This window comes from Mesitornis unicolor, unplaced genomic scaffold (genome assembly GCF_000695765.1).
Source record: "Mesitornis unicolor isolate BGI_N332 unplaced genomic scaffold, ASM69576v1 scaffold3916, whole genome shotgun sequence".
NCBI lineage: Eukaryota > Metazoa > Chordata > Aves > Mesitornithiformes > Mesitornithidae > Mesitornis > Mesitornis unicolor.
In genome coordinates, this window is record NW_010190099.1 from 1 (window position 1) to 13718 (window position 13718).

Genomic DNA, 13718 nt, shown 5'->3' on the forward strand with positions numbered 1-13718 from the left:
TCAATTGACCTAGCAGGTCCTCAACCAACTGATTTTGATCAGTCCAGTATAAACAAACTCCTTTAGCACCGAGTTTGCTTGTGTTCATTTTGAGCTGCCCAAGAACTATCTCCAGTCCAGAAACCATTTGTCATTATTATTTCACAGCCAGCTGGAAGATAAGGGGAGATTTATGAATACTAGTAGGTGTCTCTAGACAAGTCATGAAGACAGAGCTAAAGTATAGTCAGCAGATTAGCAGACAAAGATTTCACTTCTAACTCTGCTCATACCTCTGTTGTCAGTCTGTGCAAAGAGTCTGTGTAGCAAATGAGCAAGGAACATTTGCCCCCTCTCACACTGACTGGTGCTCCTTTGTGAGCAGGACAGAGACAACAGGGACAAGAAAGCATGAGGGCACTTGCTGGCAATCCTGTCAAAATACACACACACACACACGCATACACATAGCTATATATATATCCCCCTTCCTCTTTTGACTGTGCCAGCTGGGTTATATGTTCATAATATGAAGTCCTAACAAGGTTTAAAAAGAAATTAATAAAAATACTAAAAATCCTTGTTTGTCACTGTTAGGGACCCCTGATTTCTGCTAGTGACAAAAGATAAATCTTTTTCCTGTCAAAGCAGAATTTAACATATTTCCCTTTCACAGCGGCTGTGTGACAGCTATGCTGAGCTGATTATTGCAGTCAGCTTTTGTGCCTGCACAAACAGCAGATGTTTTGCAGTTATGAGCTGGTCTCCTCCATGCACACTGGAATGGCAGCTTTTACTGATTTTTCATTGACCTCTTCAATTACTGTAAAAAGAAAGCAAATATTCAGGATACACAGTGATTGAAAGCAGAACATGTTTTTTGGCTGCGTGATCTGAATACCTCTCTGTGTTCATTACTGCTTATGTCAGGTTGGCCTCTTAAAAATTGCACTAAATTGAAGGATAATGAATCCTTCCCCAGAGATCTGGAGTGTGCCATATGCCTAATCACGCTCTGTGACAAGATGGCAAGGCCGAACAATGTTATCTCTGCTAAGTACAAAGTGCTAGTTTTAGTTCTCATTTAGCTATATGCAGCATAAAAATCCCATATTGTTGATAAAAGTTTCCAGCATGAGTTGCTAAATAAGTTATTTGGACTTTGGTCACTTCCACTTCAGTATTTAACCCACTCTTTTTAAATAGGCTTAGAGCTGCCTGCCTGAGAAGTGAGCAGCATTACCTCACACAGTCCTGGTTAAGTCTTCTGTGCAAATTGTGCAAGAGATACTCACTTAAAACACTACCTAGAAGCGTCTTCCACTGAATCCAGTGGGGAGCTTAAGCCCTCCTTTTCTGGCTGCTGCATGGTAGCTTCTAAAATTATGCAAAATGTCTGGGCTCAGGTGCCCAGATGGTTCCCTTGTGTCTTCTCCTAAATGAAGTTCTTTAAAAACAGAATTTATTTAGAATCACTGAGTGTAAAATAGCAGAATTGGATCTATCCAGTGTTTGATTTTTAATTTTTTTTCCTTTCTTCCTCCATCAGCTTACCAAATACTAATCAGAAAGCTTTCATCATTGTAATAACTACTGGAAATGCAGTGGCCTGTTATTTTATCCTTACCAACCTGCAGCCAAATATATATTTGAGGCTTACTGCTTCACTAAGGCTTTGTTCAAATGCAGAAGAATTAGGAGAAAGAAGACCGTATGTAGGATACATCCATAGCTAGTAAAAGTATACAGCTAGGTAAGCTGCTCAATGGGCACACGAAGGTGAGGGCAGCTGTTACATCCCGTCCTTTTTCTGAGTTGCAAAAGAAGTACTGGGGACTATTTATACCTGAAATTTCTTTTTCTATGTATGGCTGTAAGATGTAAATTTCCAGTTCTATTCTGAGAGTTCACTTCAGTGTGGTGGATGGGTAAAAATAACAAGATATCCTCATAGCTAAACTGGGATGGCTTGCTCTTGTTGAGTGATAGCTTGCTCCACTAGTATTCTTAGCAGCCAGTGTTAGAGTAAAATCCTTCCTCGTGCTAGAAAAGAACTCAGAATTCACAACTTAAATGACATTGCTAAACTCTAGGCTTTTGTAATTTGTGAATTGCAATGCTCAAATGAAGCAGGTAATTAAAAAAAAAAGTGATTGCTTAACATAGAGCAGTCAGTATCCATAATTCAATTGGAAAGATGGCCTGTATTTCAGTAGGTGAATAAGACGACATTACAGAGTCTGGAAGATGTACTTAATATTTGTACCGAAGGAAAATAATACGTGGTTTTATACCAAAATGTGTTGTAGTATTCGGTAGATTTTCAGTTTTAATTAGACCAAATTTATGTAGTGAGGCAAGGGAAGACTGAAATTGTTTTGTTCCATTAAACTGTACCTTAATATGTGGGGTTTTTGCAACTTGTGCCACAATAGAAAAGAAACTCGATTTCACAATGGGGTGCATGCACTCAGACATAAACAACCAGGCTTGTTTCACCTGATACTCTGTATATACTCTGTACTTTCTATATATATTCTGTATATCCAAATCAAGAGATTTGTAAAAGCTGTAACTTTCTGTGATGAAATAGATAAAATTTTTAAAAAATTATTTGGAATGACTTGATTCCTTGATATGTGTTTTGATGCACTATTCCTTTGTTTTTCATATGGTTTTGCTGGGGAAAATTACAGGATCCAGAGATGCAGCATCTGCTCGTTGACAGTGAAAATTGCAGTGTGTCTCTGAACTCCAGCTTTGAGGTCACTGGGGAAGGCAGATGTGGGACATCAGCTATCAGCTTCCTTGGGGCCTTGCGAATACCTGTGAGTAGACACAGTGTTCTTGCCTGTTCCTCTAAGAATTAAGTTTTGCCTCAGTATTCGTATTTCCGTGAAGTTCTGGATGGAGTGGTGGATGGCATTAACTTTGCATCACAGGCTTTGATTTGCAACTCTGGTGTATACAGGCTAAAGCAGAGTCTGGTGCACAGGACAAGGTCTGCCCCTCTCAGAGGAGGAGTGAAAAACAATACAGGAGTACTCTCTTTCCCAGTAAGCAGATGGAATGAGCTCATTGGTTACATCTTAGAAACTACAACCATCTAGGCTCCAGTACCTGCATAAACTGCTTTATAAACAATTTCTTCTTTTTTTTCCCCCACCTCATTAGAACTAATGCTAGAGCAGCCTATAATGTAATAGTTTACTGATCTTAGTTAATGACACATGGGTATTAAGGATGGAATAGCAGGCTGAGTCTATAAGCACTCCTCTGCATGAGGCCTTCCTTCCATGGCTTCCCTTTTACACTGCTCAACATTGTTTTAAAATCTCTTGTATGGTTTATGTTGAGAAGGTTCAGACAGCCCAAACATTCGGACTGCTACTAAAAGGAAAGGAAGTTTCCTTTAGGTCAAAGACTCATCCTTGATTGTTCTCCTACCTTAAAGCCTAGCAGCTTCAGTAGGCTGCACAAGTAGGATTAAATACAAATTGATTTGGACCAAGTAGAAGTAATGTGTAGAAAAATAGCTGCTGCTGCTGCTGCCACCTGGGATCTCTGTAACTCTGCGGTGTTTTTCCTGCCTGTTGTTGGGAAGAGTCACGGCTGTATGTGAAGTAAAGCCAGCTGTGTATGTGTGTTGCCCATGCTGATTATCTGAGTTAAGAAGTCCAGTTTCAAACAAAGAGATATCAGATGGTGAGGGCAGTGAAGACAGGTTAATTTGGCAGTTTGGTTGCAGCTCTGTGCAGTAAGTATCCTTTTCATATGCCCATCAGGAAAGAGAATTGAACAAATTAGTATTTTAAGTAGATATGTGCCCTGTCTGTAGTGTGCTCTTACCATGTACTGATTTGGACTGTGTTATACTGGCTTTTTGTAAAGAGTTAAACAATAAGGGATAAATCTTAGACCCGTTTGAAGGAAGGATCTAAAGAACACAAAAATACGCCAGTTTCTCTGGAATACACTCCAAATCTGCTATAGTGCTAAATAAAAACTCTTCACATAAGGAAAATAAATGATGCAGGTGTCCCAGACAGTATCAGATCCTTCATGTTCATTTTAGTGTTTGTTCTTTGGTCAGCTCAGTACAAGTAAGAGAAGAGAAAACATATAAGTAAAATACCACAGTCTGCTCTGTTTGTAAGCTTTGTTCTCTCAGAGGATGAATGCTTCTTGGGAATTCTCAAGAGAAAAATGAAAGCCTAAAGGCTTCTTAGAAACCATTTTCATAATGGTCTTTGAAAGTAAATAGCAGCCTCTATCAAGATACTAACTTCCTATTTTTTTATTCTCTCAGGGAGTCATAGAGTTCTCCCTTTGTCTTCTGTTTGCAAAGCTGGTGAGCTATACTTTCCTCTTCTGGCTTCCCCTCTATATCACAAATGTGGGTAAGTATCACAGGAAGGGGGTGCAGAATTATGACTACAGAGTGTGTGGAAATAAGAGCTTGAAATAAGAAAATAAACATCACTGCAGAGAGATCCAGGTTGAACACCCTATGAAAACACATATTGCTGCAAATCCTATAGCTAAAGACTTGTGTGACAACTCTAAATAACCAGTGCTCCTGCAGGACTGGGTACCTTAAAAGCAGCAGACTTTTGATAGAAAGGTTAATGATGTTTACCACAGCACTGCCAGCTGTTGTGTTGCAGATGTTGCTGAGGTTATGGTAGTGCCACTGACCACACTCTTTTGGCACAAACTGCTCCTTCAAGTGTATTTCAGAGACTTAAAAAAAATATTAGAATCATAGAATACCAGATTGGAAGGGACCACAAGGATCATCTAGTCCAACCTCTTGAGGTAAAAGTACAGTTTAAATGAGAGGAGTCAGCAACCTGTCAAGCTGACTCTTAAAGCTGACCAATGTAGGGGAATCCACCACTTCCCCTGGGAGATTGTTCCAGTGTCTGATTGATCTCATGGTAAAAAAATTCTTCTGGAGTTCAATCGGAATCTCCCCAGAAGCAACTTGTGCTGCCCTCAAGCCAGGTGGAACCCAGTCTCGGCTGCATTCTTGGATTCTGTATTCCCAGATGCAAGATCTTACATTTGTCCGTACCTAAAATACCAAAGGAGTATAGAAATCCAGCTCCTTTTGAAACTTCATACTTAATGTGATAGGACTATGTAGTCCAGCTTCCTGAGGTACTTTTCAAAATCTGACCCTGTAGCACATCAGTAACAACATTAGACTAAATTAAGTATATGCAAACAGTGAAGTTGCTGTCTCTTCATGACCCCATAAACTGCACAGTGTGTGTTGTGCCAAGCAGGATTGCCAGATGTAATTCAGTGATGAATATTACTGGTCATGTGATGGAAGCCTCCAGGATGCAGCTCTGTAAGTGATCCAAATGTACACTAATCATGCTTTTAGAGCAAAGAGTCTCATGAGTGTTTAACTATTTATGAATCGGTGGCTATTCACAGATGGCAATATTGTTAGTCCAGGCTTCAGCAATCAACAGCTCTATTGCTCGGACCATATCTGTCGTTAAAGTGGTAAAATGTCCTGCCGTGAGTGTAATTGCATTCAGAAGACTGTATCCCTGAATTTCCAGTTATGATAAATTCTTATTTGTCATATACAGTGACAGCTTATAATAGCTTATTCCTTTGAACAAACAATACTGCTGCAAGAAGTCTTTATCCTAGCATGAGAAGACTGTGTTGAGATTTCTACATCTTGTAGTCTGGAAATGAGAGAAATGTTATTCTTCTGTCACTAGAGCATCTTGATGCCAAAAGAGCTGGGGACCTTTCTACACTTTTTGATGTGGGTGGAATCTTTGGTAAGTTTTATATATTAATATTTCATCCTTAATCAGACCAGTTTAGGAAAAGCTGTGGTACTCACAGCTTACATGGATTATTAATCCTTGTGCTTTATGTCCACTGAAGAAGAGTAGCAGTAAAGGCACTAAGTTGAGAGCTGGGTTGGTTTTTGAAAACCTACCAAAATATCTTTAAATTGTACAGCACACAGAGCCAGTGATATTGTCCAGTACAGATTGTAAGAGCCAAATATTATGGAATCTTTTAGCTCCATCAGCTCTGGCCCATGAGTCTTGGTCACGCCACCTGTCAAAATATCTTTCTTTGTTGCTCTAACATAACAGAACTATCCCAGTGTGTACGTTGTGTATTTTTTGTGGGCACAGAGGCCAATGGCCACAAACGTGTTGGGGTTTTGTTTGTTTGTTTGTTTTCTTGATGCCTCATAAAACTGTATGTGATAAATTTGGGAGATTGTAATAATAATAAGGATGAGACTATTCCTTTGTAAGTTGCAAGGTGACTACTGAATAATTAAGTTTTTATGCCAGTGCAGACAGTATAGCTCACAGTAAAACAAGCATCGTCATCTTGATGCCTGGCTGATTTATCTCACACACACACACACACACACACACACACACCCCCACACCCACACACCCCCACACACACCTGCCCTGCATCCCCTCTCTACCTCCCCCAGCTCCCCTGTGGAAACAAGCTATGTATCAGTCTGTTGGAAAATGCTGCTCATGATGGAGAAGTTTATTCATTCAAGAGCTATGTGGATCCTGGTATTTCAAGATGCAGGTATTAAGGTGTAGTGCAGTTACTGTTCTAGTCTTGTGCTGAGTGTGACTTCTGCCATTTCTCACTGCTTATTTCATCCTAGATAGCTAGAAGCCAGAGTCTGTAGTACCTTAGACATGTGGGTGACTTATTTCAGCAGCATTTTATTGAACTGTGGATACAATGTGCCAGTACTGCTTGGACCTTTGGCATTTATATTTAAGTTCAAGTGCAATGTGAGCACTTTGGAGATGGACAATAGGGAAGGGAGAGGCAGGCCCAGCAATATTTAGGAATCTGGAGAATCCAGAGAACTTCCTTTCCTTCTCTCTGTACCAAGTTCCCTTTATACCATTTTGGTCGCTTCTTCCCTCAGGCCTTCCTGCCCTCTTCTGCCACTTGCTCATATTAGTATTCCCACATACAGTTACTGCCAAACACAAGAAGTAGGGAAAACTAAAGAGCCTGGAGTGACTACCTGGAGAGAAACTCAAATATTTGCCCCAAGATCAGAATAGATAACTTCCCCTGGTTGTGGTGTGACATGGACCGAGACTTGAGAGCCAAGTTTACTGTTACATGTGAGGAGTTGAGACACCAGTGAGTAGCTGGGCACAGCTGGATTTCAGAATGCCAGCAGTGGGGCCATGTGGTAGCTGGCAAAAGGCATTCAGAAGCCACAAAACAGTTATTTCTAAATATTTCTTCCATCTCTATTCTGCCTCTGCTTCTGTTATCTTGCATATTTGGTTGGAATAAACAATAAGAAGAACAACTGCCTTCTGTTTATTTTCCAAGTCAAAACTGGTTGGGTTTATAAGGATATTGTTAAGTGCAAATTATGTTGTCAGTCTCATGCTCTGTGCTGCTGTGTACAGCTGTACATTAAAAGTCGTATCCTGTTGTTTTAATTTGGTTTCATTAAGTATAATTGGTGGGTTTTGTGTAAAATATGCCCAGAATGTTTTCCTCACACACCTGTCTCCTCTTTCAGGTGGAATTTTGGCAGGCCTGATTTCAGACAGGCTGGAGAAGAGGGCATCGACCTGCGGGATGATGTTACTGCTTGCAGCACCGACAGTAAGAGTTTTCCCTTCTCTTACAGCTGGGACTTTGACAGCATTCCTTGGGAAGTTCTGCAGGCATATCCAAGTTATATCTTCTAACTTGGATATAAAGAGTTCAGGCCAGGTTAAAAGTCAGCATGAAAAGTTGAGCGTGCGAGCAAGTATAGACATTGGAGCTGCCTTTACTAAACAAGCAAATGAGTCTGATGTATTGTTTGCTATAGGATTATAAGGAGAGTTTATCACTCTCTTGTAAAACTTTATGTTCAGTTCTTAACCAGAAGTTTAGCTGCTCAAAGGCTAAAATTTCTATGCTATAACTGTTGGAAAACTGGCAGTTGAACATATGAGATGCATTTTTCTTAGATTCTTTTGTGAACAGTATTCTGTGCTATGTTGAAGCTGGCAATGTGAAAGTTTAAAATAGAGTGGTCTCATAACACATCCCTTTCTTCTGAAAGGACATACTTGGGAATAGGAACATACCCCTTTTTCCCTCTTGTGTCAAATCAGCCATTCTGCTGTGGTCTAAAAGGGTTTAGTAAAACCTAAAACTAGCTTTCACATAATACCAACAAAGATTGTTTGTAATTAACACGGGCAAAAAGGGGAACCTAGGATTAGTTCATATGTTGATATTCAACGTGGCTTTTTTTTTTTTCATCTTTACAGTTGTACATGTTCTCTGCAGTCAGTAAAATGGGCCTTGAAGCTACTGTAGGTGAGTATTTTTAAATTGTATCCTGCCTGGCTTTCTGTGAACTTTTCATGCATTTTAAATTTTATTTTACATTATCCCTGAGAGGAGGAAGTATGGAATCAAATTCCTTGGACTTTGTCTTGTAGGTTTTTTTACAGGGTAAGGAAGGGCGGGCTAGGAAATGAGTCAAGGGTGACATGAGAACAGTGATTTAGTTAATATCATTAGTCTTCTTTCTGGAGCTTGTTCTATCAGCACAGGCTTTATTATATTCCTTTTACTCCCTATGCCATATATTAGAGGTGTTTAAAGACTGCATGTAGTACTTTTGACAGCAATGTTTACTTGTATAGACTGAATTCACTTGTGGCTTTCTATCTGTTACTTCAAAATAGAAGTTGAAGTACAAGTGCTGACAGTGGTGTCTCACCTACCTAAAGGCCTAAAGTTAACAAACTTTTAGGGCCCTCTGGTGCTTTTTGCTGTACAAGCAGAGAAGGGGCTTATTGGTGTATTCTGTGAGCATCCCCAGCTCTTAGGGTCAGTTTGGTTATATTTTGCCCTTTCTCTGACTTACCAGGATCAATAAAGTGCCTTTTCACTCAGCCCCTTCTCCTGTTTTATTTGTTTTATTCATGTTATGGAGTAAGCATTGAAAGGAGATAGGAATATGTGTTGCTTTTCTTCCTTTCCCAATTCTGTAATGGGGTCAGGGGAGCCGAGGAAGGAAAAACTATTTGAGAAACATAGGCTATGATGTCTCCTGTTACGATTAACAGTCTTTCAGGCAACTCACATTTTCCATTTTTGTCCAACTTGCAACAGTGATGCTGCTTATCAGTGGTGCCCTGGTGAATGGCCCTTACGCGCTGATCACCACTGCTGTTTCTGCTGACTTGGTGAGTTTGGCTTCCCCTCTGCTGCCAGTGTAGCAGCTTTGGCCTCCAGAGAGAGCCCTTTCACTTCTGCAGGGTGGTCAGCGTAGAGGCTGTGTTGTCCCAAAGCAAAGGGATAAGGAGTTGGATAGATAGTGCTGGTCTTGGCCACTGAGTGAGTGTCCTGCTTGTGAGAGGCTTCTAAATTATTCTTGCCTACTAATAAGGCAGCCCAAGTCTTGTAGATGACAGCCCAAAGTGAATGTGGAGGTTGCATGCCAGGCCAAGCCTCTGTACAGTTGCCTTCTCCCCTTTTATACTTTGCACCTTTAAATGAGGGGAAGGGCTCTGTCTGTGTGAGAGATGAGTTGGAGACTTAATTCCCATCAGTGCGGAAAGCTATACATGGCACATACCCTTACTTTTGTCCATGCTACCCTCTGCCCTTTCTTGTACTGTAACTCGGGTTGCTGGCACTTCCAGCAGGATCAGGTCAGTCACATGTGTGAAAACATTGACTCTGGGTACCTTTCATTAGGTAGAATTTGGAAGGATGCTTTCAAAGGTCCTCATTCCTTAAGGCACCAAGCAAAAGGCAAAACTCCTCTAACAACAAATGCTCTAAATACAGGGAAAGGAGCAGGACAGAAATCTCCAAACATCCTCTGGAGCCCTATCATTGGCCTGGAGGTCTTGGTAAGACAAAGTGGGGCCACCATGCATTGCCAATTTTATCCTTAGCCTAATTGAAGGGGCTGGTAGCTAGAAAGTGGGGCCTGACATCACAAGATCCCCACCTGGCCCTTGGGAAAAGCACTGAAACTACCAATCAGTTCCTAGGATGTCGGCAATCAAACATCTGACATGAGCAACTGTAAACTGCTGATTACCTGACTGGATTTGCTTCAGTGTGCTGCAGGACTGTCTGCCTTAGCAGTTCTCTGAACTGATCAGTTTTTCTGCCTTACTACCAAGTCACTCCCTTTATCAGTTGTTTTGTTATGAAGACTTGGCTTCTGAAGTTGGGACTGTTGTTCTGCAGAGCTTTGCTGTATTGGCAGGGGAAGAGAGGGCCATGGAAACAGCCTTGCAGCATAATACAAAGCTGAAGTGCTGTCCTTGTTGCTTGAATCCACAATGTGTAGAACAGAAAGCTTCTTGGCTTCTGTGGTTTAAATAAGAGAAGAGGATGCTGTAGGTGACAGGTTGATGGGGTAGAAGGCTTCTTTAAGTAGTGATAAAAGGGCCTGAGCTAGGATATTTACAGCATCTTCACAATGTACATCTAACGTGGAGGGGTGTGAGCTAGATGACGTTGTAATGGCTTTTTTGGAGTTCAGCTCAGGATGGCTCTAAGCAGTCTTTGTCACTTTAGGGTACCCATAAAAGCCTGAAAGGGAATGCAAGAGCCTTGTCCACAGTGACAGCGATCATCGACGGAACAGGATCTGTAGGTAAGCCAGAACTGTGAGGTAGCCTGCCTTAGCTGTGCCAGGTTAAAACAAAGGGTATTTGGGGAACTTGGCACTCTCCAGTTCACATACATAAAGTAATACTGACTTAACCAGGTGGAGAAATTGATATTCTAATTCAGAATAATTATCTTTCAACACAGTAACTCTTGCATTGTATCATTCTGACTATATCAATAATATATTGTAGGTGCGGCTTTGGGGCCTCTCTTAGCTGGTCTTATTTCCCCATCTGGTTGGAACAACGTGTTTTACATGCTCATGGTGGCAGATGCATGTGCCTTGCTAGTAAGTCTAGAAATACTATTTAGTTGCCATGTATTTACTTTGTGCTGAAGTATCTTAAAATGCAAATTGTCCTTTTGCAGTTTTAATACTCCATCGTATAAGAAACTTCCAATTGTGTAGGAAATTTTCAATTAAAGTGCAGATTTGCTTATTTTGAAATTCTCATTTTAATCAAAAGCGCAGATAAGTTCTGATGCGCTTCAGTTCCTGAGCACATACATACACATCTGTTAATTGCTGGCTGAGCAGATTTCAGCAGGCATAATTGTAAGTAAACCTTCATATGTAGACCTAGAAGATGCCTCAGGTTCCACTCACGGAAGAATTATTTCTGCGTTCTTTAAAGCTGATTTAGCAAAGCAGTAGCAAATGTTTTGCTACGTTGCTGTATCACCAGAATCACTGTGACAGTGAAGCTGCTAAAAGTTAATACATCACGTTCTCCAGATGGGCCCTAAAACTACTGTAGTAGGTTAAATGAAAAACTGGCATCCTTACTTTTGACCGTAACCAGGAACAGGTGTTTAGGGGAAAGGAGTGCAACACTCACACGGTGGCTTGGTACAACGCACATCCATTTTCCTTTCTTCTCCTGTTTGAGATCCTGTATAATGGAAGGGAAGACCTGAAAAGGTTAGGCTGTTTTTTCTTTCACTTCTGACTTGCTCTCCTTTGCTTTTAATGACCCAAGACGACATGAGATGAGGCAAGGCAAGTATTGCTGTGCCTTTGAAGTCAGTCCTGCTGCACCCACCTGTAGGTCAGCCTGTAGGCTACATTTCTGCGTTTATTGCAGATTTCCCTGGTAGGCATCTGTAGCAGCTCTGTTCTCCAGCAGAGCAGAAAGCTGCTATAACTGCCTCAGAGATGTCACCTGCTTATCCTCTCCTTTTGAAGTCCTGGGTAGAAGAGCTCATGAAAGGGCAGGGTGACTGTGAAGCACTTCAGAGTTACTCCTTCCTCTGTCCTGGCTGGGCCCAGACAAAACCCTGTGCTGCCTGGCATTGCCCTGAGCTGCGTGTTCCTGCAGAGGAGCTAATGCGAGTGCATCAGACCATCCTTTCCTGACAGAAGAAAAGCAGAAAATCTTGCTTTGAGTTATGATTGAGGCTTTTTTTTTTCCTAAATTCAAGTTAAACCCAAAATTTTAAAGTAAAATTTTCCACATTTAAGATGTAAAATCTCTGGAAATTAAGAAAATAAATAAAGTAAGTTAATAGTTGAGGTATGTCCTCACTAGTAGTCAGCAGCTCTATAAATCCTGATTTGTGCTGTTTTCAGTATTAGGTATTCCATGCTGTACAGTGAGACTTGGCAGATGATGTAGTTTTCCCAAGTAGACTTAAATCTCTGGGGTTTTTTTTCTTTTATATTTATTTATTAAAACCAAATGAAAAATATCTCATGTTTCTGTGCAGCATCACTTTGTAAAGCTCTGCTTTTGAGAGCGTTGACTCTATGTTGTAAGAAATTCTGGGTTTTGTAACTCTTGTTCTGCTTTTCCTGTTCTTTGCAGAACCCCATATAGATGCCTGTGTTCAACTGCTGTTTCTTCAAAGATATCTGGAGAGGCTTTAGCCTCTTCTGTGGTGTTCAGTTCTGTCACGCCTGGCCACACACATACCTTTGAAATGTTAGGATTAACTTCTGAAAACACCAACACCTAGAATAGTGAAGAAGCTTCCATTTATAACAGTGAGACTGTTGAGATGAGGATAAGGAAGCCCATAATAGTGAGGAACCCTGGAAGTTCTAATCTTACCTTTTATGTATGTGGGAGTCACAGAATTTTGTTTGCAAAATCACTTTGCTGGGTACTATCTTAGTACGCCTTTTAAAGTGCACTTGAAAGTCTTGATCCTGCACACACAGGTAAACAGGACCGACTTCACTCCTCTGGACTAATTGTGCCATTAAAGCTTTTCACACGCACGGCTGTTTTTCAGAATAGCGGCTAAAATACTTTCACGCTCCAAAATTTCTATCTGCCACATTTTCTTGAAGTCTTGGGTTCCCTCTGCTGGTTTCTTTACATGTCTGCTGGTAAAGTAACTTTGGAAAGCCATTCTAGTTTTTACAAAATAAATTTATCTCTCAGCTGCAAAAAGGAAATTGTTTTCCTCTTGCCTATTGTGAAAGCTCCTCTTCGAAACATTGACTGAGCATCTGTAAATATCTTTATTTTTGTTCTTACTGAGTTCAGTAAGAAGGGTAATGTTTCAAATGAGAAACACACTGAATAAGTGTACATCTTATCCTGAAACTTAGCTTTTTTGTATATCTGTATAGATATTAACACAGATACTGTGACTCTTTTTGCAGTTCTTACTCCGTCTTATTCAGAAGGAACTTCGGTGTAACGCACATCATACCCTGTAAGTATGGCTATTGCTTTTTAATAACAGTTAAAAACCACATTACTAAGCCATTGCCTCATAATACCTAGATCTAGACAGAACCCATTAGGGTTTCTGTGTGTCTGTTTCTGTTTTAATTTTGCTTCAAAAGAGTAATCTTGCTTTGATGTTTTAAAATAATAAACATTTTTCTTTAGAACATCTTATTTTGATAAGCATCTGAAGGCATATTTCTATATCACAGTCATTAGTGTTTGGTTTTGCCCAAATATGTAACCCTCCTGGTTTTTACCATGGACCGTGCAGGTGGGGAGTAAGAAGCTACTCTATTGCTTGCTCTGTGGATTTTTTAATAGTTTCAAATGTAAATTTTTCCAAAAGGACTCCTTAAAGGAAAG

The 13718-nt window shown here is 40.5% G+C and overlaps 1 protein-coding gene across 1 annotated transcript; it reads left to right on the forward strand.

The window, feature by feature from the left end:
* Nucleotides 1-2669: 2669 nt before the first annotated feature.
* LOC104542073 (glycerol-3-phosphate transporter-like) lies at nucleotides 2670-13342 on the forward strand (the record flags this gene model as incomplete). Its single annotated transcript, XM_010186282.1, has 9 exons — nucleotides 2670-2807; nucleotides 4289-4379; nucleotides 5727-5789; nucleotides 7556-7641; nucleotides 8301-8349; nucleotides 9154-9227; nucleotides 10579-10657; nucleotides 10866-10963; nucleotides 13286-13342. Coding segments are annotated over 9 exons (735 nt in total), but the record flags the coding sequence as incomplete, so codon positions are not given.
* Nucleotides 13343-13718: the final 376 nt, after the last annotated feature.